The sequence below is a fragment of the Miniopterus schreibersii genome, assembly GCF_964146895.1.
Source record: "Miniopterus schreibersii genome assembly, chromosome: X".
Taxonomy (NCBI): domain Eukaryota; kingdom Metazoa; phylum Chordata; class Mammalia; order Chiroptera; family Miniopteridae; genus Miniopterus; species Miniopterus schreibersii.
The window spans coordinates 100,337,658-100,365,078 of record NC_138104.1 but is presented as its reverse complement, the minus strand read 5'-3'; the positions used below and the strand labels follow the sequence as shown (position 1 = coordinate 100,365,078).

The 27,421-nt window shown below is 38.6% G+C and overlaps 1 protein-coding gene across 3 annotated transcripts in view; it reads left to right on the top strand.

Annotated features, from left to right (window-relative positions):
* Positions 1–27,421, top strand: part of GLRA2 (glycine receptor alpha 2) — a 157,690-nt gene that overhangs the window by 95,411 nt on the left and 34,858 nt on the right. For all 3 annotated transcript variants that reach the window (XM_081125441.1, XM_081125439.1, XM_081125440.1), the window contains one exon: positions 26,305–26,454. In XM_081125441.1, the coding sequence (XP_080981567.1) occupies positions 26,305–26,454 (150 nt within the window). The remainder of the gene's footprint in view (positions 1–26,304; positions 26,455–27,421) is intronic.

The window sequence follows — 27,421 nt, the reverse complement described above, 5'->3', positions numbered from 1 at the left end:
TCCCTCTGGAATAAGTGGAGGCAATTGGACAGTGCTCCAGAAGATCATGATTAAAGAATTACGGAGGGGAATTCCAGTAACCTAAGAAATAAAAATAGCCAATTCAATTGCATGCTTTTATGTACCAAGCACTGTGCTAAAAATGATTTATACATATCATGTTATCTAATGCGAACACAACCATATATGGTGAAGGCACTATTATTACAGTTGAAGAAACTTGGCTTACAGAAATTATTCCTTGGACTTAGACTGCATGGCCAGTAAGTGGCAGAGACAAAATTAGAACCTAGACAGTTAAGAGTCTGAAGCTATGTGCTTTATGGCTCTGTGCTAGGTTCCTTTGATTCAATTAATTGGTATACTGTACTTGTATTGACTGCTTGCTTGGTACTGGGCAATGTAATAAATTCTTTATGTGATTAACTCATTAAGCCCTTCAATTAACTCATTTAATCAAACATCAAATGAGGTAAGAACCTTCAGTAGTCCATTTTACAGTTTTATAAACTGAGGCAAAAAGAAGTTCAATAACTTGGAATCCTCATAAAGGGAGTATGGCACAGCTGGAATTTGAATTCAGAAAACCTTGCACCAGAGGCTGTGCTTTTAACCATGGCATCTCCTTGTGTCATTAAATTACTAACTAGAACCTTCCCCATGAGAGGGAGTGGGGAAAGTAAACTGAATTTGGGGAGTCAGACTCAGTCTCAGACCAACTGGGATATGCAGGTGCACACGTGACCGAAAACACTGGAGGTGACAGAGTCCAGAGAGGAAGGTTTAAGGAAGGTGGGGAGGGTTCATTAGCAAATGAAGGTGGACAGCCATGTTGCAGTAGCCTCACAGTTTTGCCTCGGGAGGCAAGACCCTTTGATAGTTGAAAATAAGAATTGACTGCTTACTCAGCTTCAGCTTTCCTTTCTTGCCATCTGTATCCTGGAACTCATAAAAGACAGTGACAGCCACTTTTGGGCCAGGTTTTCACAACTGCAAAAACACAAGTAAACTGGGCAAAAAAAGTCATCATTCCCTTCACATTAGCTTTAGAAAGCCTGACATGAGGAAGCATGAACAGATGCTGCGCACTGCACACATGATTCCAAAATTATGTTCTAATTAAACAAAAAACAAAATGCAGGGAGGAACAAGAAGGTAGTGTTCAGGGCTTGCTTCGGTCATAAGGACACTCTTGTCAAGAGCCACTTAGGAAATGCCAAAAATACACCTGCCCTAAAACGTTCCTCCCAAACACATTTGTCTTCAGCAGAGGGGTTGAAAGATGCATGGATTCAAGCTAAAAGTTGATTTCAATAATGATCATAATAGTTTACACGTGCATGGCATGTTAAATTTACAAGTGGCTTTCCCACCCATTGTATTATTTAATTTCCAGAGAAGCTTTCAAAAGCAGGCAGGACTAGATCTACTTTGCAAAGGAGACAATTAAGGGCCCAAGCCCAGCTGCCAGTGCCTGACAGCTAAAGTTGAAATCCAGATCTTAAGAATCCTGCTCTGAGTTCATGTTAGGCTGAACAGGGCAATTTGGAGGGCGGGGGGTCAACAGGAGAACAAGGGTGAACCCACTACTAGAAGAGAGCATGCCACAGCCGGGAGATAGGTATCAAGAAAGAAATAGTAGAAAGCTAAGGGCAAAGCTGTGGTTGTGTAAATAAAGGAAAGCTGTCGTTGTGTAAAGAAAGGAACACTCACATTGACCTCGTTATTTATCTGGTCAGAGCATGAGAAGGTACATGAAAGTGTTGGCTTTTGAGGTGGGTAGGACATTCTCAAGCAGAAATGGGGTAGAGAGAATTGTAAGGTGGATGAGACAATTTGAATGAATGTGAAGAGGCAGAAATCAAGGACATAGATGAAGAACAATGCATTACCCAGTGCAACTGCTGCACTGGGTATGTTAAAGAGATAGCAGAAAATAGAACTGAAAGGGGGAGATGACATCATAGACATTTCTGAATAACAAGCTAAATAGTTTGATCTTAATTCATTAGGCTTTGAAGAACCAATAATAGTTTATAAACACAGAGGTAACACAACATCTGCTTCATGGGTTTCTTGTGAGATTTTAATAAAATGTTGATGCAAAAGTGCCTTGTAAAATGTAATTTAAGGAATTAATATTATATACAGTGGAACCTCAATTCTTGAACTTAATTAATTCCGGAAGGCTGTTTGAGAAGTGATTTGTTCAAAAACTGAATCATCCCCCCCACTAGAAAAAATGTAAATGGAATCAATCCATTCCAGACTCCCAAATGATTCCCTGGTTTAACCTTTCTCAATCGCTTGTGATAGTTGTTTTGCAAGCACTTCCACACTCTTAGCAACATCAGTACTCTTGATGGTATCTTTATGTTTTAAGATTGTGCTAATCATAGATTTCACCATGCGGCACTTGGTAGCCAGATCAGACATGCAAACACCTCTATCATATTTTGTAATTACTTCTTTCAAAGCTCTATCGTTGTTCCCACAACTTTCCTTTTCACTTTGCTCCTATAACTAACCTTCTTAGGACCCATGGTGACACACTGTATGTATTTAGTACTAATAATCAGCAACAAAAGCAAAAAACACGAAAATATTCACAGCACAATTTCCTGAGATGTTAGCAATGCAAGGTTTAGTGGTAAAATGACTCATAGTTGTGCATTCTCTCCTTTCTTTGACACCTGAGGGACATGAGACTGATCATACAGGTATCAGCATGAAAGGGTTGTTGGGTCAAGAACTGAAGTTTTGTTCTACAACTGAGACATTTTTTCCATGAACTACTTGGTGAAGAACTGAATTGTTTGAGATGGGAGATGTTCAAGAACCGAGGTTTGACTCTAATTGCATTCATTCATTCATTCATTCATTCATTCAATTCACAAGTATTATTTGAGGGCCTGTTACTTATCAGGCATGATCTGCCTAGGTATCTGGTATTTATAAATGAACAAGACTTATCACTATGCACTGAAGCTCGCAGTCTACTGGGGAAAATGAACATTTCAATAATTACAATTAAGTACTCCTAGGTAAAATGTACATATGGTGCCAGAAAAGTACAGAAGGAAGCTTTGATGAACATTTCCTGGCAGAGTCAGGGGAAATGATATTTGAATTAAATCTTAAATAACCATAGATATAAATGTAGGAGCTAAAACTATTAAACTTTGAGAAGAAAATATTTGAGATACCGGGTTAGACAAAGTTTTCTCAGACAAATCACAAAAAACACAAACCATAAAAGAAAAAAAACGCTAACATGACCTTATTAATTTTAAATTCACTTTAAGCAAATGAAAAAGCAAGCCATGGACTGGGAGAAAGTATTTGCAAGACATAACTAAACAGAACTCTTATATCCAAAATATAAAAAAAGCTCTTACAAGTTAATAATAAGAGAAACAACACAATAAAATGATGTGCCAAAAAGTTTCAATAGACACTACAAGAAGATATACAAATGGCCAATAACCACAAGAAAAGATGCTCAACATCTTTAGTCATTAGGGTAATGCAAAATAAAATCACAATAAGATACCACTGTACAGCCAAATGGTTAAAGTTAAAAAAGCTGATTATAACCTAATGTTGGTGAGAATGAATAGCAACTGAAATCCTCATGTATTGTGGGTAGGAATCCAAAATGTTAAAGCCCATTCAAAAAAAATAAAAAGAAAAAAAGAAAGTAATATGGAACTGCATGTTAAAGTTAAAAAGACACTTAGCATATAACACAATTCCACGCGTAGTTACCCAAGAGAAATTACAACATATGTCCACACAGAGACTTGTATATAATGTTGCTAGTAGTGTTACTCACAATATTATAAAACTGAACACAACCCAAATGTCCATCAATGCTTGAACAAATAAGCACATTGTAGTATATTTATACTATAAACTTTAAGAGTTTAAGGATTGGTAATACTTACTTATCTGTAGAATTAAAACTAAATTTAGGCTCTAAAGGAGGAAACTACATAATGACTTTATGCTTTGACAATGTAGATACAGCACAGCTAGCAAAATCAGAGAAGAATCAGAATAAATTCACTGCTTAATTACTTAAAAATAGTTAAGCAACTTTAAGTAAACTTTATTTTTAATGCTTAGAGATTAAAATAGCTTTAAAAAGAAATGTTTAAAGTAAATAAAGTCCAAGATGCAACATGTCATTTTTCTCCCTAGTATTTGTTTTCTCTGTCCTGCCTATTCTGATTCCAAATAAATATTCTTGCCTAAGTCTTCTCTCTCTCATCAGGATTATATGGATTTTGGTCATTTACCCTTAAAAAAAGTAGGACTAAAAAATATTAAGCATATATACTAAAACTCTTCATTGTTTTGAATAAGTTATTTGACAATTATGTAACAACTGTTCAATGCAAGATTTCTAAATATGCCAAATAAAACACCAAATACAGATTAATATGAAACATGATATTCCAACCCAGGTAAAGTTATACTGCATATGTTACAGCATAAGAATATTTTAGTTTCTGATCACCACAGGACTACTGCACTAATCACCTTCAAGAACTAGTAAAACATTGGTTCGAGGGAAACAAAATCTAAACACACCATAATTACTACAGGGAAATCTCTGGTGAAATATCATTATATATAATAAATGACAATTTTGAAAACTTTCTCAAACTGCGTTTTAATCATGTTTGTCTCCATTAAGCCTCTAAGTTAATTAAATGGGCAAGCCAACTTGAGACAAGGAAATTGATTTTCTGCATAGGACACTCTCAACAGAGTAGCAGACATAAAAAAAGATCAATTTTTCTTCATGGTGTGCAAATTAAGCTCTGTTCAGAAAAAAATTAACAAAATCCCTGTTCCCTTGGGTTCTTTTGTTCTTTCGGGACACGTTAATCAAGTAAATATGGCAAGAAGGAAAAATACATTTGAACGTTGCTTGTACCTTTCACCTTTGGGAAAACAAAGAAGTCTCGAGTCTCATTAGCGAAAACCTCTAGCCACTCCTTCCAGCCTCCTGCCTAATGGAGCATGGGCACTGAGACCTAAGGAGTGGATCCCGGCTCCTTTCTACCCATGAAGGAATTTTAGTGGCAATCTATTCAGCGTGGACCAAAAAATAGTAGTTTGTGCACTGCAATTTTTTATTAAAATAAAGACAGCCTATTCCTTTGCCTTCCATTTCATCACAATCTCCTCATTTCCACCCCGATGCCCCCAAGCACACAAGGATCTCATTTTCATTTGCTTCCCTAAAAGAGAAATCAGGAGGATTCATATTTGCCTATCTTTGCAAGGCTAGGCATCCCTAACTTGATCTCTTTGACATGGGACTTTATTGTTTTAGTGACTTATTCTAGAACTAGTGAGTGCAGGATTCTCCAGTATGTTACTTAACTAAAAATCAAAAGAATATCCTTTTGTGAATGTTGATGCTGAGAACTATGTTTTTGGATGGAAGGTGGAAGAAAGGAGTTTTCCTATACCCTTTTATCTATTATATTCATGATATCAGTAAAGCTCTCTATATTTCAGAAGACACGTGTTTATATATCATAGTGTAGTATTCACTGTAGAGCATGCCATCTCTGAGATAATTACATGCAAATGTGAATATATTCTTTATTCTTCTATTTAAATTCAGTAACACCAAGACCATCATTTGTGAAACAATGTAATATTGTTTCATGAGGGAAGAATTTGCTAATAAAGCTCAAGCAGGAGCTTTTAAATCATTCCAGAAAACTGCTTTTCTCACACTTTGTAATTCTAAACCTATAGATAGAGAGCAATGTGCTTTTTTAGATGTAAGATTTCAAAGTTATGCCTGATATTATAGTATAATTACTTTACATTGTAATATAAAATTATAATATATAGTTAAAAATATAATCATATATTAAAATATAAATTTACATTTTATATTATATGTAGCACTCAATTATAGCTTAATTCCATGTTACTGTATTCAGATATCCCATAGTAAAATCAGGCTGGTTCAAATGTAAAGCTCCAAAGAACATTACTTAACTTAGAACATATGTGACTAACTTTGTTTAGCATGCTTTCTCTCAAGGCTGTCACCTAGCCACTGCTTCGCTTGCCTGAGCAGAAATCAAATATGGATGACTGGACATAAATGAGGGTTGAGTCAACCTGATGTCCTTGAGGTAGAAGAAAAACAAACTCTGTTGTCTTTCTCCGAGTTTTCTCCCCACGCGTAGTCAGCATGTGGACATTTCTACCCCTAAGCCACTTGTAGTCTTTGGAATCAGCACCCACCTCTGGCAACCTTACATTCACACTCAGGACCCTAAGCATAATAGACAGTGGAAGTATTTGGGGACAAGGATATGGTACCCTGAATTTTCAAAGTATTCCAAAATGCAGGAGTGAGAAATGTTTGAACAGAAACAAATAAGCCAGGTGTGATACCTGCACTGAGCAGGGCCTACTTGAACATTGGGAATTCTCTAAAAATGAAAGTAAGGGCTTACTTGGGTAAAATCCAGAATCCTGAAGTTTAATTTTGGAAACAGGAGAAGTTGGGCAACAACAAGGCAAGCAGATCAGAGCCAGGCTGGGTTGTCAGGAGCATCTGTGGAGCCTGAGGGCCTGCCAAGGCTCTTACTCTTTTGGTCGTAGCTTCCCCTTCTCCCTCCGATACTCTGGAAATGGGCAGCTGGAGTGGGCCTCACTTCGTTTTTTTTCAGCCACCCCTGATTTTCTCCCTGCTATAGCCTGGAAAGGTGATGATCAGATTCCCATGAAAAGTCTGTTACTCTTTGTGAAAATCATTCAAACTGAGGGTTCCTGTACAAACCCTTCCTGACTTTTCAGTGACCACTATTCCTCAGAGCTGTACTTTTGGAATTGTTCCAGTCTCAGAATCAGTCCAGAAGGAGGTTTCTATAGCTTGGTACTTATTTTCAGTTTTTAGGATATTTGTTAATTGCTTTCTTCTGCATCCTTCCAGTACAGTACTTGGACTATGTTTTATACTCGTGGGCTCAGTTGCTTGCATTTGTATACTGTTGTTTTTCAATTATACTGTTGTTTTTCAATTTTTCCTCAAATATAATGAAACCTCACTATGAAACTTGGGGTCTATGCAATGGATCCAGCTGTGTTATGACATGGCGCTCTGCATATTTATAGCATAACTATACAAAGGTTTATTCTCTAACACAGATCACTTCTTACACTCGGGAACCTCCCTACTATCGTTGAGTACCAGTTGTATCAAAATCACCTAGGAGCTTTTTAGAGATGTAGGATTTCAGGCCCTGCCATAGCCCTACTGCATCACAACCTGCAATTTAACAGGATCTCCAGGTGATTCACGTGCACTTTACAATTTGAAACACACTGGGCCACAGCAACAGCTTCCGAAACAGGGGCTACATATTAGTCACACAGAGAAATTTTAAAAATACCAAAGTTGGGTCCCACTCCTAAGAGATTCTAATTTAATTGGTTTGTGGTGGTGCCCTGATATGGGTATTGTTTTTTAAGTTTCAGATTTGTTTTAAAGGGCAGCCATAGCTGAGAAACACTTCTCTAGAATAAGCAATATTAAGTAAAATTTGTATCCTTTTAGCTGTATATGTTGTATAGTCAACACTAAAGTAGAAAATCCTTGAGGGTCAAATCTACCTCTTCTATTTTTAATGTCTTCCAAATTGCTCTTTGCACAGTGCTTAGTATATGGTGGTCACTCAGATACATGTTCATACATGATAGAGTACTAAAGCAGGTGAGAGATAACTAGGGTTCATGTCCTGGCTCTGCAAGACATGACATCTTTGACCATGGGAAGATCACTGAACTTGTTGGGAAGTCAATTTCTTTGTCGGTCAAGTGGGAATGACTTCTGACTCTAGTAGTTATTCAGTCATTCATTCACTCAACAAATATTTATGAACATCTATTCTGTTCCAAGTACTATTTGGGGCAGCAGAAAAGTAACAAAAGCCAGAGCATCATCATCATTGGCTCAACTTCTCTACTTTTCAATACAGTAATATTTTACTTTGGAATCTGCAGGACTGTGCTTACAAACATGTAGAGATAGTATTTACTACTCTAGGCAGTGCCTTGAGTTCATCAGATTTACTCCTGCTCTCTGTTGTGATGAAAAGGTCCATTGAGGCACTCTTCTGCTTTTGTCTCTTCTGCTTTCATTTATCAAAGCTCTGTGAACTATTCATAAAACCAGGACCATAAGAAAGCCAGCCCCCTGGACCTGGCATCCAAGGTGCTGAAGCATGGCTCTGTTTCCAGGCTGTATGAGTCTCTAGTTTCAGCCAAGAAGCAGAACATCACTATTCTGTTGCTGTCTTCCTTCTTGAACCACTTTTTTCAGGTGTCATGGTCTTATTTATAACATTCAACTGCCGAAGTGCATCTAGGGTTCAGAGATTTGTGTCCTAATTATAAGAGTCCTAATTGCAGAATCTTGAAGTAAGAATATAAGCCCCCAAAGAAACAGTGCTTGATGATGATGATTGGTGATGGTGATGGCGGTGGCAATGATGATGATGATGATGATAAATGTGTCCATGACAGGTCTCCTCTTTTACAAATGCTATTTGGCTCCAGTAATGCAGGTTAAATACTCATTATAACAACATTGACTAACACAAGATAAACCTAATTACATTTCATCTCTCTTCTAAATACCTTACACATGCATAACCAAATTTGATTCCTATAATCCCCTTATACATTAGTTACTGTCATCTTCATTCCCAGGAACCCGAATCACATAGATTTCAGGCAATAGGAAGTGATCATGCCAGGCTTCAAAGTCTATATTTTCCAAAGCCTGAGCTCATAGTCATGTCACTTACCTGCTTGACAAACCCCCACTGATTTTATAAAATTCAACTTAGTTTACTCTCTATGCAGTTTTCCCTCATCAGATATATATATACCATAGCAAAAACTACACAATTACCACTTTAAGTTCTGTGTCAGGGTCTGTGCTTAGTGCTGTACTTATGTAACCCTTATAAAGTTAGATTGCCTCCAGGCCAGGCAATAAAATGGTTTTATTCCAAGTCCTACACTGTAAAATTAAATTGTAGTTTTGCTCTTTATTGCATTCTCTCTAAAAACTCCAGAAGGAGAATTACATTCATAACACAGAGCAACACGTCTTAGAATCCCTCTCTCCCCCTCCCTCCCCATCCCGCCATGCCCCCTCCAGTATCCCGCCAGTCTACAAAGCAGTGCATGAGAGCGGCCTCCAATTCTACTTCTTCCAAACTTCTAAAACTCTCTTCCTGAAACCCATCCCCGGATGGCTTTTGTGCTCTTTCTCCCTCCCTCTTCCTCCTTTCCAAATCTATTTTTTTCTCGCTAGAATAGATTTGTATCCTCTCCAATATAAATCAGACTACTATGTTTTAGGCTTCTTTTGCCTTGACCTTGGTTCTACATAGCCAACAGGGTGAATGCTGAATTAACTGACCTCATCATAGAATCAGCAGCCCTAACATCAAAGAAGGCTTCTTCTCAGAAGGAGAAAAGAGATATGTTTATATTTTGCCCTTGTCATATACACTTTCTCAATTTATTATCACTACTCTTATATGGGTTTAAATTTTTGCCATTTTAAGGTTTTGAAAAATGAGAGTTAACTCATTTACCCAATAGGACAGGATAAATTCATGCAGATCCAGAATTTTAATACAGATTGAATACATAAAAGCCCTTGAGTTTAGCCAGACCTGACATTGGATATGTGACCTAATCCCTTCAATATCCCTTAAGGGCTCCAGTGTCCTCTAGAGCAGGGGTCACACCAAGCTATGGCCCATGGACCAAATCCAGCCCATTATTTGTTTTTATAAATAAAGTTGTATTGGAATGTAGTCACAGTCATTCATTTACATGGTGTGTATGGCTGCTTTTGCACCACAAAAGCAGAACTGAGTAGTTGTGACAGAGAATGTATGGTCCAAACCTAAAATAATTACTATGTCGTCCTGTGCACCAAAAGGTTGCTGGTTCGATTCCAACTTAGGGCACATGCCCAAGTTGCCAGCTCAATCTCCGGTAGGGGGCATGCAGGAGGCAGCCGATCCATGTTATGCTCTCACATCGATGTTTCTCTCTTCTCTTCCTCTCTCTCTCTAAGCATGAATAAACTATTCTGGAAAAAAAAAGAAGAACAGAACTACCATATGACCCAGCAATCCCTGTTCTGGGTATCTACCCAAAGATTTTGAAAACATTTAACTGTAAAGGCATGCATGCCTCTATGTTCACTGCAGTATTATTCACAATAGCCAAGATATGGAAACAACTTAAATGCCCTTCAACAGATGACTAGGTAAAAAAGATGTCATAAATATATACAATGGAATACCACTGAGCCATTAAAAAGATAAAAAATTGCTATTTGTGACAATATGGATAGATCTTGAGAGTATTATGCTAAGTGAAATAAGTCAAACAGAAAAGGACAAGAACTGCATAATTCACTTAGATGTGGGATATAAAACCAAAAAACAAGAAATGAGCAAACCAAATAAATATACAAATAAAAAACAAACTTATAGACGTGTGCATAGGGGTAGTGCCTGATACACCAAGATAGCAGTTGACCTACCCTTATGTGAATGGGAACCAGAAAACCTTGAGAGCTTAGAACTAAGCAGTAGCTTCTTCCTCAACATGGATATGGCAAAGGAGAAAATGGTACTAGACATAGAGCTAAATGCCAAATTGAATTACCACATATGGAAACATCCTGAGAAGATCCAACAGCTCTCCTATGATCAATGAGCTTGGTGATAATTCACAGTGTTCCAAGCAGACACATTAAGAACTAGAAGAAACAGGACATTTATTATGATGTTAACACTGTCTGTTTTTGCCACCTTTTCCCATGCATACTTCTATCAGTTGCCTTCATCAAATAAAATTAGGAAGAAGACATGGATTTAATAAATAAAGAAGTAATGTATGAATGGGAAGTACAAACTATAATACAGATAAGTCTATCTTTGGAAGAAAGTTTGAACTTAAGTGACAACAGTTTAGAGAAAACATCTTCTCCAAATTGCACTGATTGAATTCCAGTATCCTCAGCAACTTCTCCATCGATACAAACCAGTTTGCTTGCAAGTCCTATTCCCACTCCTATGCAACAATTTACAATAAGAAGTCAAGGTTCCACCAATACTATTAGATCAATTATCCTTGGATAATTAAAAAGAAAAGGTGAAATGGTTTTTGAAGATCAGCCAAAGAGATTTTTCCAAGACACAATCAATGTGTTTTCTTCTGATATGAATGTGTGTCTATCATCTATTCAGATGTTCTTGATGGAAACAAAAGCAGTATAGGATCTCCTTATAATTCACCAGCTAAAATCAGCACTGTCACAAACTCTCCTGTGTTATCTGCTTTCAACTAAGAGATTCACCCATCCCAAGACTTTCTTGCCAATGGAGAAACACATGGGTATTATTTCGCTCATCTTCATTCTCTCTCTCTCTCTCTCTCTCTCTCTCTCACACACACATACACACACAAGTTGGAGCAAGAACAGAATTGTATGGTATAATTTAGATTATTTCCTATTTATTTTTTTCTAAAACACTGTTTATTTATAGAACTTGAATGTCTATTTCCTGTGTATGCCCTTAAAAGTAATGTAGTAATATTTTCAAAGATGTTTTGCAAATAAGAACTATGTTGAAGATACAATTATACACCTTCAAGCTGCTAATATATAGAAACATGATATACCTGGACTTTAAAAATAACAACAGAGAGCTCTATTTATTTATGTGAATAAATAAAGTTATAAGCTCTGGTGGAAAAAACAAACAAACTCATAGATACAGGCAACACAATGGTAGTTACCAAAGGGGAAGGGGGTGAGGAGGACGACGAAGGAGGTAAAGGGGGTCAAACACATGCTTACAGGAGACTAGACTTCAGATGAAAGCACACAATAGGGTACACAGGTGCCGTATCACAAAGCTGTACACCTGAAATTACTGTAATGTTATTAACCAATGTTACCCCAATAAATTTATTAATTTTAAAATCTGTTACCAATGATCAAAGACAAGTGAAAGTATGGGGAAGGGTATAAGAGATCATCTGGTCCAAACCCTTTCCATAGGCATAAGTTGCCTGGAAAGAGGTATTATAGGAACCATCCTGGTTAATCAAATATTCCAATTAACTGTAAGATCTAAAATGCTAGTAAATTTAATGTTGAAGGAGTTATAGTACAATTAAAATATTCCAAGTGTTAAAACTAGAATGAATATATGATGTCATAGTAGAAATAAAGTTGGACCAGGTATGGCTTTAATCTTAACTGGTTCTTTGCTTTAGGGAAATCTCTCAAGCTCTCTCACCTCAGTACCTGCACAAGTATAATATATGGAGATAGAATGAATTATATATTGAAATATTTTTGAAAGGTCAATGTACCCTACACAACATACATAATACTAATTGCTGATGGTTATAATATGCTTCAGAATGTTAGATAAAATTGGGCAAAATTATGCAAATTTAGTATTTTCATAATGTTACTCATAAACAGAATGCCATCAATACTACCACCATGAGTCATATTGGATAAAGTGCAACAAAAGTTTATGGAAAAGGTCAAATTCAATTATGAATTATAAAAGCATAAATAAATCTCTAAGTAGCATTTGAGAGAATATAGTTTGCATCCTGTTTATCTAAAATTCCACAGGAATAATTTTTCCCAGTTTTCTGAAATTAACATTTTTAGATTTAAAGATAAAACTGAGCCATTTTATGACAAAGGATAATTTTAAAACAAGAATAGTAGCAGGAAAACTAGCCCCTCACTGATAGCTTTGATTTCAAGTACAGCAGTTGCCTGAAATTTCTCAAGTGCTTCCATCTAGGAAAGTCACAAGAGACTGACTCCCACATTAAACTTTAATGAAGATCCTAAATTGGATGAAACCATTAATTAATCTAACTAATTTTCAGTGGTCAAGGCTTCAACTCTAATGGCAGGATGGGAATACAAGAGGTCAACTCTACTGTGATGACGAGACTTAATGTGTTTGAGCACTGACAAGTTACCAGACTCAGTTCTTATCACTACTCACTTATTATTTCATGCTTATCTCAATCCTTACCATAAATCTATGAGATGGGCTTCGTTACTGTGTCACTTTTTCAGCTGAGACACAGAGTCATGGAGTATGTCGCCCAAGGTGTAGAGCTCGGAAGAGGCAAGGCCTGGTTTGGATCTGCAACGTTGAATACTGGCGCCGATGGGTTCTACCGCCACACCAATCTAGCACTGACAGAGTGCTTCGCCATCACCTATTTTTTCTTTACTTTTATAAAATAGGTTTCTCAAGGGCAGGAACCAAGTATTATCTCTCAGCATCTCATACATGAGGAACAGTTTATGATGATTTGTTGACTAACTGCTAAAAACATACAATTCACTTTGGGACCATGTATCTGTATACACAATGACAGCAAGAAATTCAGATGAAAATTTAAGTGATTCCAACAGAGAGCCACAGACAATATGTAAATGAACGGGTATGGAGCAAGCCAGATTTAACCCATGGGCAGTAGTTCGTCGACCCAGGACTCCAGCATAAGTAAATTTATTTTTAATAGCTACTTTATACATATTTGAGCAGGGCACCTACTTGAATGAGTAGATTAAAAATGAATATATTATGGTTCTTATTCGCTTATACTGATTAATTATCCTCACAGATATTTTACCTATTATTTTTCTTACCTAAACTTTCCCCTTTAAAAAGTCCAAAAGTAGCCCTAGCCAGTGTGGCTCAGTTGGTTGGAGTGTCATCCCATATACCGACGGGTCACAGTTATTTCCCAGTCTAGGCACATACCCAGGAATCCTAGTCAGGGTGTGTATGAGAGGCAACAGATTGATGTTTCACTCTCTCTTCTCTCTTCCTCTCTCTAAAATCAATAAAAACATATCTTCAGGTGAATTTTTTAAAAAAATCCTTATTTAAAAAAGTCCAAAAGTAAACCATCAAGTCTTACCAAATTCTGGATTTGTGAGACCCAAAATAAACAACTTATCTCTCAGCTCTCTCCCTCCCTTTCCTAAAGATATCATATATTAGTTGTTTATTGCTGCATAACAAATCACCCCCCCCACACACACACACACACAACTTAGTGATTTAAACAACAACATTTTAAGCTCACAGTTTCTGTGGGTCAAGAACCTAGGCACAACTTAACTGGGACCTCTGTTCCAGGGGCTCTCTGGAGGCTAAAATCAAAGTGTCAGCAGGGACTGCAGTCTCGCATGAAGACCCAGCTAGAGAAGGATCCACTTCTGAACTCACTCATGTGCTTGTTGGAGGATTCAGCTACTCCTGAGCTGTTGGACTGAGGTCTCAGTTCCTCAGTGAGTGTTTGCTGAATGTGACCCTCAGTTCCTCAGTGACTGTTTATTCCCAGATAGCCCTCTCCATCAAGGCAGCCAGGGAAAAGCCAGAGAGAGAACACCAGCAAGAAAGAGAGTATACGGAAGAAGGAAAGTTGGTCTTTTATAACCTAATTGTGAAAGTAACATCCCATCACTTTTGCCATATTGTATTTGTTACAAGCAAGTTACTGGTCTAGGCCACAGTCAAGGGAAGGGGTTAGCCAGGGACATGAATACCAGGAGGCAAGAACCATTGGGGGCCGCTTTAGAAGGCTGCCTACCACACACTATTAACACCAAGTCTGCATTGATCTTTTAGTATAATGCTGTTAACAGTTTTAATCGATGTCCTGTCAACAGGAGTCATTTGTACTTTCATAATGTCTATATCTTTATAGGCTCAAAATATAACTAACTCAGTCTCCCTAACAAACTTCATACTTAGCATGGAACAGATTATTTATATGATATTTCCACAAATAAACTGCTCTCATTATCTCCCTGTCCCCGGGACGGTTGGTATATGCTAAATAATAATTCTTGCATCATATTAGATAGAAAAAAATAGCTTTTATTATAGTTACATAATTCTAATTTCATAAATTTAAAACTAGCTGTGCATAGCAAAAAAGGAGGTGGTGAGTGTTAAATTACAGGGGTAATATAGATCCCAAATTGATTTCATACTTACTTCTCCAGATTAGTTTTGAACCATGTCAACACTCCGTTCTTATTGATGATTTGTGCAAACCAGCCGAAGTGCTTTTGTCAATAAGAAAGGAATTTTCAGGAGGATGTCTGGTTTGTTTGCCATCTGGGTTCTAAATGGTGCATGATGTGGCGAGTATCTGAACCTGAGGCCCAGAAAGGTGAAATGATGTGGCCAAGTCTGCCAAGTCAGCCCGTGGCAAAGCCAAGACCCACATCCCTGTCATCTTTTCACAGCTCTCTCCATCAGAGCCCTGTTGTCTCCTCTTAGTTTATATAATCGTACAGGATTGATTTCCACCAAGAGCCTGAGATTGAGCACTCTGAAGCAGATATATGCAACTGATACATTATAAACTGATGTGCTCAATGACCCCAACCAAAATCTTTTCACATTTACAATTTATCTTTCTAGCAATCTGTATACTTCCATATTGAAATATCATAATGCCTCCATAATGCATGGCCTTTTATATTTCTTCAAAGAGCTTGCACATGTTTTGTGTAATTTTATTCAAGAGGCTGTAGGATTTCTTTTTAATTATAACAGACTCCTACAAGCTATAGAGCAAATAAGTCATTATTAGTGGGTGATTTGTGCTTCTGATTTTTGAGGTGAGGAGAAAGGCATGGAGCCGACTCTCATCAAAATGCTGCTCAGCTACAGGAAATGGACACAGTGGAGACCAGTTCTTTGGTAATTTACAGTAACAAAAAGTGAGATCACCAGCCCAGTCAGAGGCTTTTGTACCACATTAATTCCCAACCTCTGATTGACCTGTGGCTCCTTTTCTTGTTTTCTCCTCCCCACATGTAACCTGGAACATGATGGGGGCCTGGAATTTTTCTATTTCAGTTTCCCTTTGGAGGGTATGAACTAGTAGGTTAGCTGATTAGCTTCAAGAGCTTTAGCACACACCAGGCATGAGTACCCAGGGTCTCATGCCAAGAATGGAAGGTTTTTTCAAGGTGGCTCCCATGGAGACATCCTCACCAACCTGCTGCCTCCACTGTGAGCTCACATTAAAGTACAGAGATGATGCTAAACCAGGCCACAGGCCTGGGACTGGGCAGTACAACTCCTTGGCTACCACTGAGTCTGCAGCTCAGTGAAATTAATTTCGTGCTGCATTCTGTTATGAAATACACTTTGGACCTACACTGAACAAACACGTGACCTCACCCCCAAGACGTAGCATCCTAGTGCCTAGAGGCTTCAGGAGCAAAGTGGGGAAACTCACCACCTGGAGAAACTCTTTGCACCCTGCAGTCATCACAAGATTCTAGGTATTCTTGAAGAAAAGGCTCTAGCCCAGAATCTCCCATTCCCCACCTATCTTACCCACTGATAATCTCAGATCCAGGCTGGCATCAGGATACACCATCGTGATTGCTGTCTGACAACAAAAAGCCTGCACTTGGGCACTGGCCCTCACTCAGCACTGGCCTTCCCGCTCGCTCTGCTAAGGCTCTGGGTTTCAGAAATGGTTGGGGTGAGAGGTTTGGCCCCCTCATCCTACTCTAAGAGCACAGCCCACTTGAAAATCGTAAGACAGTAAGCCCAGTCCAGGAGGTGGGGTCTCTTCAGCTTTTCCATGCTCCTCCTCCCATCAAGTTCCCTCTCTGGGGAACCCAAGGTGGAAAACGAGAAAACCTTTGTCGTTGCTCTAAGTTTTATCCACCATTCCAAGGCCTTTCACTCGGCCTTAGTCCAAAGAACAAGACTGGACTGTTTGTATTAAACTTCCCGCCCTTCCTTCCTTGTTCACAAGTATGAAAATTGAACCTGGGGTGGGAGTGTAAATAAAGAAGCAGAAACAGCACTCATTGCTGACTGGGAAAGCAACTGAAGAACAGTGTGGTAATCTTTCATCTTTAAACATTTATTTTCATAGTATCTCTCTGGCTGCAGGTGTGATATGCTGCTGTTTCTTTACTCACTCACCCACCTCACTGCATGCACTCTCTCACCTCTCTTTCACATTATATGTTGTCAACCGGTGAAACCAGTCTGTGAGTAATTCTCTTGACTCACTCCCCAGAGAGGGAGGTTCCTGCAGGGGCCAGTAAGCCCGAAAAACAAGAGTGTGGCGTCAAGCCAAGGAGACATGAATAGCCTCTCAACCACTTTTGCTCTGTGTGATCTCGGCAAACTAAATGAGTAAAATCGGTTTTCTTATATTAATAGTGGAGATTACTCACAGAGCTGTGTTGTCCACAAGGTTTCTGTTTACGATGGCGGTGGTCGTTTGTTTTGTTTTTGTAACAGCATGTCTCAGCCCCCTGACATACAGGAGGGATCACTACGACTAGGTCCCATTTCATGTGAACTTAGCTTATGTGAATTTGAAACAGGGCAATTTAAAGATACTAATAAAGTCTTAATGTATGCGCAGAGCATGAAATACAGCAACTTCTACTTTACATTCTTTCCCTCTAGGGAACATTGCTTTGAATTATGCAAGTTTTGAATTATGCAATGTCTTTAAGAGATCATCCCTGGGAAACCAATGTGACTGAGTGTCTACAATCTGCAAAATGAGTGATAAGATTTACATAAAGTGTCTTATTCGATCCTTCAACAACACCATGACATTGGAATCTTTGGGCCCTACTTTAATATGAGGAGCCTGAGATTCCAAAAGGTTAAGTAATTTTCCCAAGTTCACTAGGACCATTCAGCTGGGATTCAAATCCAAGCTGGCCTGGTTCCAAAGCTGTTCATTTCCTTTCTTTCCCATCTTCATATTCTCCCCCATTTCTCACCCCACCCCCAACATGCATGCACTGACTACACAAATCTCTATTAAGTGGAGTGTCATCACATTATTCCCCAAAGCCCGTGGTTGTCTTTCCAAGACTCTTTTCTTTACTGGCATTGCTTTTCCACTAGTGGACAATTTGCTCCTGACTCCCACACCACCCTCATTCCTGCTCTTGTTTGAGAAATAATACACTGCACTTGTTTTGTCACTGGGGGTGCGGCCACAGGAAGTAGATTATGGAAGTATCAGTATCCCTCTCCATCAGCTGAGAATGTGGCAGACACAAACACAGGAAGATGGCCCTAGTCCTGCTTCCTCACCTTCCTCCTGCTGCCATTCCCTCCTCACCTTGGCTCCCTCCCCCAGATGCTTACATTTGCAGAAGGCTGACACTTGGGGGTACCTTTCTGTAGGTTATCCCTTTGGCACCTCTAACAGTGGATATCACCTAGTATTCCTTGGGTATTCTGGGGCTGGCAGTTCTACCCTTCTCTTACCTCTATACTCACAAAACTCATGTGAATGGTGTGCTTTGGTAAGCAACTTTGAAATTTTCTGACCAACATAATGGAGAGAAACTTATTCCTCTTCGGAAACAATATCAGTTAATTAGGCCTGTGTGCCACCCAACACCCAGCAAAGTGGTCCCTGAAGGTTAATTTCCTGTCCTGATGAAAGTTTTGTTAACCAGTACCATTTATAACTAGTTGGCTCCTACAAATACTGGGCTTGGAGGCACTGCCACCCAATGGCTGTTTCTGCAAACAGCACCTTTGTAAGAGTTTTGTTTACTCAATACTCTACCCAGAACCCAACTAGAGCATAAGACATAGAGAGAAAATGAAGTGGTGGTAGTGACACTGGGATAGGCCAGGTAGTTAGCACTGCCACTATCCCTCTCTGCCCACAAAATCTGATTTCCCTGGCATTAAACAGATGCAAGCTCTTTAATTAGGCAATAAAAATGACAACTTGGTAGTGAAACTATAAAGATAAAATTGTAGAACACTATGAATCTTTGGCACTAGGATTAACTCAACAGTCTACATTTTTTCTCATGATATTTTTACAGTGACTAAATGCAGGTAAGAGACAAAACCAAAAATCAGAGTCAGAATTTTCATTTCCACCTTTGTTGATTACTAGCTGTATACGATTTAACCATATATTTAATAAACTTATTTTTCTCTCCTATATGTGAGGGTGGAGAGGATGGTGATGTACTTCATAGCCCTCAATAAAAAAAGTTGACTGGAGCTACCAAAGGCTTGTTTCATGTAATGGAAGCACAAGTCAAGCTACTGTGACCAATAGGTATCTTTCATTTCAACAGCTGCATTAATCAGGGTTAATTACATTTTTTCTTCTAAATCAGATAAAAAGAAATTGTACTGTACAGAGCAGAAAAGCTTCTATTTAGGTTTAGCAATGGTTTACATGCATAGTTTACAAAAAATTAAACATTGATTCAAGCAGGTGACAGATCATTCCACTTAAAGAAGAATATCTCAGTATTTTGAGATTGCTCTATGAATCTCATTTTGTCTCTTTTCCATTAAAAATAATACTTGGTTGTATGTAGTCATTAGTAATTTTTCTCTACTGTAGAGAACTTTTCTATACATGTTCATAACCAATCCTCTGATTGGCTGCTGGAAGAATGTCATAACTCTCTGGGATCAGCCTAGGGGCTGGGAATGCGAACATATTTTAGTTGGTAAATTGCCACATGGGAGTGCCTTGTCCATGAGGGATGGACAGGCACCTGAGCTGTAAGAATAGTTAGGCAATCCTTATATAATAACCCACTCTTCTGTGCTGGGGATAAGCATAAGGTAGAAAATGGTCCAACCCATGAACAAGTGGCTTTATGACACAGGAAATGATGTAGTTTTTCAATAAATATAGGCAAAACAAATTATGTGACTAAAGTAAATAAATTCATGGCTTTACTTTCCACTTTGATACTGATATGAGTATATAATTAATAAAAAACTGACTCTAGAAAACTCGCCAAAGTTTTCAAAAAGCTAAGACAGTGATGAAAGAACAATACTGGAAATGTCAACACAATGCCCAAACTGAGCAAATAGCTAACCTCTACCATTTATCTGATCTGTTCAAGCGTCCACTGTTTATTTAGTGCCACAAAAGCCTAACCCCCTTGACTGGCTCTACTTTTTCACCAGATATGTTTGTAAACTACATGAATTGTAAAGTCATGAGAATAATAAGCAGTCTTCTTGCCCTTTAGTAAAAATAAATCAAGAGTGATTTGGACATCAGCAGGCATCAGCTTTTAAAGACCTCAGTCATTTTTTTCCTATTAGTTTTCTTTCTCTCTCTCTCTTTTTTGGTATCCAAGCCTTTATATATAGCAGTGACTATGAAAAGAATTTGAGTTTATATATGGCCTGAATACTGTGTTAATCAATAGAAACTATGGGGCACTTACTATATGCACAAAGACTTGTCATCAGTGGCATAGATACTGGGTCTTTATCTTCCAAGTATCCTATACTTCAGTGGGGTGGATAAAACATGCATATATGAAGCAAACACTAAATGGTATGATCTTAAATGTAACTGCATTACAAATTCTAAAGATGGGTAAGACCACTGTGGTCTAGAATAGACAGAGAAAGTATCACTGTGGAGATGGAAATTGAGCTACTCCTTGAAGAATTACCTGGAAATAAAGAAATAGAAAAGGCAGGAAGAATTTCTATGCTGAGAGAAGAGTATAAGGATTTTTCAACCTTAGTACAATTAACATTTGGGGCCTGAAGAATTCTTTGTCATGGGGGCTGTCTTATGCATTGTTAGACATTTAGCAGCATGCCTGGCTTCTACTCACTAGAAGCCAGAGGCAAAACCCCACCTCTAAATTAGGACAACAAAAAACATCTTCAGATATTGGAAATGCCCTCTCAGGGCAACATCACCCTCAATTGAGAACCACTGGAGTAGACAGTGATACCTGGATTTGGGAGGATTTCTTTCTCAATCTCAGTATTTAACAAACTCAGAACTATTGACATTTGTGGCTGGAAAACACCATTGTTGGCACTGTCCTGTACATTATCGGATGTTAGCAACATTCCTGACCTCAGCCTACTAGATGCCAGTAGCACCTCCTCCTGACTGTGACAACCAAAAATATCTCCAGACAATGCCAAATGTTCCCTGGAGTACAAAATCACACCTATTTGAGAACCACTGGGATTCTCAGTAGGAATGGACTTGGCTTCCTCCAGGACAAGTAGAATTGCTTAAAGAAAGTACAAGGTTTGTGTTAGGAAAGAATGAAATAAGATTGAATAACTGGGGTGGACACATGCTGTGTGAGATCTTGGATACTAGGGCCTGTAATAGGCAGTCAGAGTAGTTCTTAGGCAGGTGTGTTGCAAAATAAAATTGGTGTTTTAAATTTAATCTTGCAGAAGCAAAAGGATAAAGTACCACTGGGAGGAACTGAATACAGGGGGATCAGTTAGGATGCTGTTATAATAGCCAGGTGTAAGTGTTGATGGCCAGAGTCGTAGTGACATCTTTGGAATGGAGACAAAAGAGTAAACCCAAGAGTACTATGCAGAAAGAAATGGTGAGCTTCTGCAATAGGTTGAATATTAGATACAAAGGCAAGGAAAGAACCAATGATGAAACTAGGGTTGCTAGTGGGAAGAAAGATTCAAATGAGATAAGTGGGAAGGAGGGGCATTAATGAGTTTGATTTTGCAAATGCTAATTGCAGGCATTTTAGAATTAACACAGGAATACTAGTGAGGGTCACAACTGAGTGATGAATTTGGGAGTGTTGAAAATACAAAATCCTGAAATCTCTGTGGCTTAATACAATAAAATTTTATTTCTCATTCACATTAGACTCAACCATGCAGTGGATGGCCCTGGGTCTTTTAGCGATCCCAACTTCTTCCATTTTATGGCACTGCCATCTTAAATGGGTGGCATCCAAGGTGGCTGCAGAAGGGTTAACTCCTAGGGCCTCATGGGAGATTTTAGAGGCCTTGAATTGCTGTATATTACTTCTGCCCACATTCCACTGGAAAGCCGAGTTTACTGATGTCTCAGGAAGAGGAAATGGGATTCATGAGTACTTGGCCATTCTCTGCTATGGGAAACACACACACAAACACACGAGGAAGAAGGAAACTACAGTAGTGGATGAATTCATTAAGGACATGAAGATAAGAGTGAAAACTAAAGAGGAAAGAGTTCAAGGAACACAATAATAGAAGAAGATCCAGCAAAGGATTCAGAGATGTTGTTAGAAAGCTTGGAAGAGAACCAGACCTGAGTAGAGTGGAAAGTGGCAAGACAAGGGGAGGTAAATTTCTGTAGGGAGAGAAAGTGTCTGCTTTTGCTGAGACTCTTGCTTTTGGAGACAAAGAAATTCACAAATATTCAAAAAGGACTTACACATCAATACCCGACCTCAACACCATCATTAGCTTCTTTATAAGCAATCTGAAACTCCCAGTCCTCCGCCTGGCCTTCAGCGCGCCGGCCCAGCCTATCTGTCTGCCTCACCATGCACCTCCCGGGTACCCAGGATACCCTGATCCCTGGCTTGTTCCCATCCCCGAGCCTGCCTACTCTCTCCCATCCTCACGGCTTTGCTTCTACATCTTCCACCCATCCAAAGCCTGGCTTTCCTCAAGCCCTACATCAAATACCACACCATCAGGGAATGAAGTCTTTTCAGATCTTCCCTGTCAACATCAACCTCCTCCTAGTCCATCAGCCTTTTGAGCTTTCCCATACTTTCACAGGGGACCATCCATTTTGTATCTATTGGTTATATGTTCACTTGACTTTCCTCCTCAATAGCCCATGACCTCTCAAGTATCAAGCAGCGCCACTGGGATGTACAACCCCAGGACAAAGCAAACAACACTACAGTCTAGGTCAATGGGTGGCAAATGTTTTGTGTAAGAGGCCACATAGTAAGTATTTTAGGCTTTGTAGGCCATATGGTGTTTGTAACAACCACTCAACTGTGCCATTTTAGTTCAAAAGCAGCCACAGACAATATGTAAATGAATGAGTATGGCTGTGTTCCAATAAAATACATAGTGGGCCAGATTTGATCCATAAACCAAACTTTGCTGCTCCCTGACCTAAGTGAATGGCACTTTCTGGAGCACAGTGTGAATAGGGTTTCCTGGAGTGTAGTCTGGGAAGTATTAGGAAGAATCGATGTGCATCTTAATTATCCTTATATCTTCTGTCCCATCTCCCACCAGCACTTAGTACAGTGCCTTCCACAGAGTAGGCCTGCAGTGTTTATTTTCTAAATTAAATATTCCTGGAACTTGGTGAATCATATTAGCATTTTTAGAACTTAATTACCTTTGAAAACCATTTTGCAAGACTGTAGTAAAGACGTTCAGGAAGGGATCATGTAAGCCCAAGAATCATAAAAAGGAGTGTGACAGAGGAAGATGTAAGCTCAAAATATCTAAGGATTAACAGCCAAAGTGAGAGAATCTGACATCAGAGCTGGATAAAAGCAACAAAAAGGTATTTCAGTCCTGAGAGACTAGCACCAAGGGACATCACACCATAAGTAATAGATGTCTCACAACACCCACTAAATCCATGTGAATAATGTATTTAATACCAGCACCTCAATGCTGGAAAGATGTTCGTGATTTGGAGGAAACTCAGAGACCAACCACAGTGATTAAGAGACTGAAAGGATTCATTTATGAGCAGCTATAAAAGAAGCCAAATACGTGCTTGGCCTGCTGATGGCCAGAAAGAGATGGGAAAATGGTTTACAAATTACTGAATGTTGTAAACACCAGGAAGAGGAGGAATGATGGTCAGCTCTATTGGACTTAGCTCTTGGTATCTCAGGCAATGACAAATTCCTTTCATTATTGGATCTTAAAACATTTATGGGCCATCTGAATAATATATAACTGGGGATACTGTGATTGGTAATGTTCTATTATTACAAGAGAATAGGATTGCTCCAGAAGAGCAAATACAAGACAAATTATTGCTTATTAAGGAAAGAAACGTTCCAGGAATACTAGGTGTGCTGAGAGAATTGGAATGAGCTAATAGTTCACTCTTCAAAATATAAAACACGTGGAATTGTGGACAATGTTATATACTATAGAATTGTTGAAATTAAAGCACAAAAATGGAAAGGTGGCCAGATATTTCCCCGCCCTCCCACCCTCCCTTCCTTCCTTCCTTCTGTCATTCAATCATTTATTTATCAATCTATCACACATAGTTAGTTAATTCTTACTCACTATTTGCCATATCCTATGCTGGTGATACGAAGAGTAATACTTCACAGGGCCTGTCAAAAAAAAAACAACAAAAAATGCATACAGGTCTAGTGGTGGGGTCAGGGAATCTTATAGACTGAAGGAATAGCAGACAGGTTCAAAAGAAAGTGATGAGAGAGGGGGAAAAGTGGCCCCTAACGGAGATGGGAGAAAGCAAGGTTAGGGAGGCTTGGCAGGGGAGCTGGTATCTGCGCCAAGTCCTGAAAGATTCTGAGGAGTCTCTTAATCAGAAAGAATGAGAATAGCATCCCAGGTAAGGAGAGTGATCATTTACAGTGCTAAAAGTGACAAAGTGTTGGCCCACTTTGTCACAACTTATGTGAGACTAACAAGTAGTTCAGATTGACTGAGACAAATTGTGTAAAGAAGGTGGTAGCCTTAAAAATAATTGGAGTATATTAGGATTGTGAGTGATTTCTTTTTTTCTTGTTGATTTTTCTGTCTCTTCCAAAATTTCTTCATTAACAAAATCACACCTTTATGTAGACAAGTTGTAAATACTTATATAGCACTTATTCTGTGCCAGACACTATTCTAAGCACTTTGTATATATCGATTTTATACATAAATTCTCTAAGACAGGTAGTATTACTACATATACAAATGACGAAGGGTGCCAGAGATAGGTTAAACAACTTGGCAAAGTTATAGAGACCATCAGGGACAGAGCATTGTTTCTTATTGGGGTATCTCACTGTGGACTCTGCTTTTGCATTCTCTGTCCTGCTATTAACTTCCTAAGTCAAGGGTCTATTTTCATAGCATTTATTCCCATATTACTAGTGTAAAAATTGATCTAACAAATAAACATACAATCAAATATTTGGAAGGAAGAATTTTCATAGCCCCCAAATTTATAGTAGCAAAAAATAAAACTAAAAATCACCTAAACACCCTATAATACAGAATGATTAATCACACTATAGACCATTATGCAAGCATCAGAAATTATGATTTAGAATTAAGTTAAATGACATGGGAAATGCTCACTATAAAGGTCAAAGGGAAATGCAAGATACAAACTATATAATCCTACTAATGTGTTTGTGTGTGTCCAGAAAGGAAATTCACTAGTCAGACTGGGATCCAATTCCAATCTTAGCTCTGCCACTTATTAACTTTGTGATTTTGGATAATAGTTTAACCCCTCTGTACCCCAGTTTCCTCATCAGAAATGGGGGCATACAACTGTTGTGATCAGAAAATTAATAGACATAAAATATTTAAAATACTGGTTGGCAGGAACTCAGTGTCAGTTATAAAAAAAAAAAAATAGGAAAATCTATTTAAAAATTAGGACTAGATAGCAAACATTCAGCTGGCAGTTTGATAAGCGTTGTAGTCTGGGATCCAATATATTATACCTTTATCTAGTTATTTCCCCCCTTATATTTAAAAAAATAATTGGAAGTTAAGTGAGATGAGGCGCACTCTCCATTGCAAGTAAAAAGTTTTGCCTTGAAAATCTGCTTTATTAAATTATAAGATGTATTAAATACTCAAACTACCACTGAAGGGTTATAAAATCATCTTTTTTAACCAGGTAGCTTCCCCAAGGCTAGAGCTCTGATGTTTTATTTTGGTTCAATATTCTTAAATTGTGATAGTTTCAAACTATTTAAGAAATGTGTTTTCGTGTCAGATCAATGAAAATAAAAAAATGGTTTTTGAAGGGGCCAAGACCACACATAGTTTATTTCTCATCCAAGTTTTGGAACAATCTTAATTATATTCGTTTTTAAATGTTAAGAAAAAAGAAGAAAATGAGCAGTTCCAAGAGCAGTGTCCACTCTATCCTACCTCAAAGCTTTGTTTTTATTTTTTTCTTCATTAAGGATATTCTTGTAGTCATCTTCGGAGCTGTTCTTGGGGATGAGGCTACTTGAGCAGGCGGGCTACGCTGAGATGGGACAAGGGCTCAGGACATTGTGGGTGGGGTAACTTTCACTGCTCTGCCCAGCACCCGCAAATGAGGTGATTCTGCTGCTCACAGCATTAGGAAAAGGGTTCCCCACAAGTGTTCACGGCCCCTTTCTCTCTCTGTCTCTCTCAGGTCTCCTATGTCAAAGCGATTGACATCTGGATGGCAGTGTGCCTTCTGTTTGTGTTCGCCGCCTTACTGGAATACGCAGCAGTGAACTTTGTCTCCAGGCAACACAAGGAGTTCCTGCGGCTCCGAAAAAGACAGAAGAGGCAGAATAAGGTACAGTTGAGCCTCATGCAGGCAGTCAGGTAGCGCTTGAGGTGGTGAACCAGACAATGTAATTCAGAAAACAGAAGAACACATACTGAGCAAGAAGCTAAGGTTAATTTGTGTCCTGCTCTGTCCTACTATACTGAGTTACTGCTCAGGTTAGTCCTTTACAATTGGGGCAAGGTTGTCACAGTTAGCAAATAAAAATACAGGCACACAGATAAACTTGAATTTCAGATAAACAATAAACACTGTTTAATATATGCATGTCCCAAATATTGCATGGGGCATACTTATATTAATAAATTATTCATTGTTTATCTGAAATTCAAATATAACTGGGAGCCCTGTGTTTTATCTGATAACTCTAATTGGAGATATATACTCAATCTGACAAAATTACTTTAAAATCCTGTTGCTTTGAACACTGATAATTTGTGAGTGTATGTGTACCTTTGTGTACATAACTTCTTTAATTTTTTCATCAATTACTTTGGCTTTATGTAAATAAAGTTCCTACCAATGTTGATTGCAACGTGATAAATCCAATCAGATGGATTTCGCTGTCTCAACTTAAACTTTAATGCAGAAACCTGAACTTTAACCAGAGGATTAAGATTTGAAATACATGGCTCAAAATCTCCAGTTCAGTCATCCCCAAACAACTTGCCTGCACATTTGGTAACCCCGGGATCTTTCACAAGTCCCAAGCCTTGCCCATACCCCATACCAGTTAAATCCCAGTCTTGGGATGGAGCACAGCAGTCAGTATTTCTGAAGTGCACCACACCCCCAAGTAACTGCAGTGTGTGAACATCTTTGAAAAACACTGCTCTGGTTTATAAGCCAATTTTATATAGGACACCAGAAGGCTCACACTTGTTTTCAGTTTCAGATTCTGGGACAGAAACATGCCCTTTGGTCTGGAGAATGCTAGTGCCTGTAATAATATCACTAGAGAACTAAAGTTAAAATT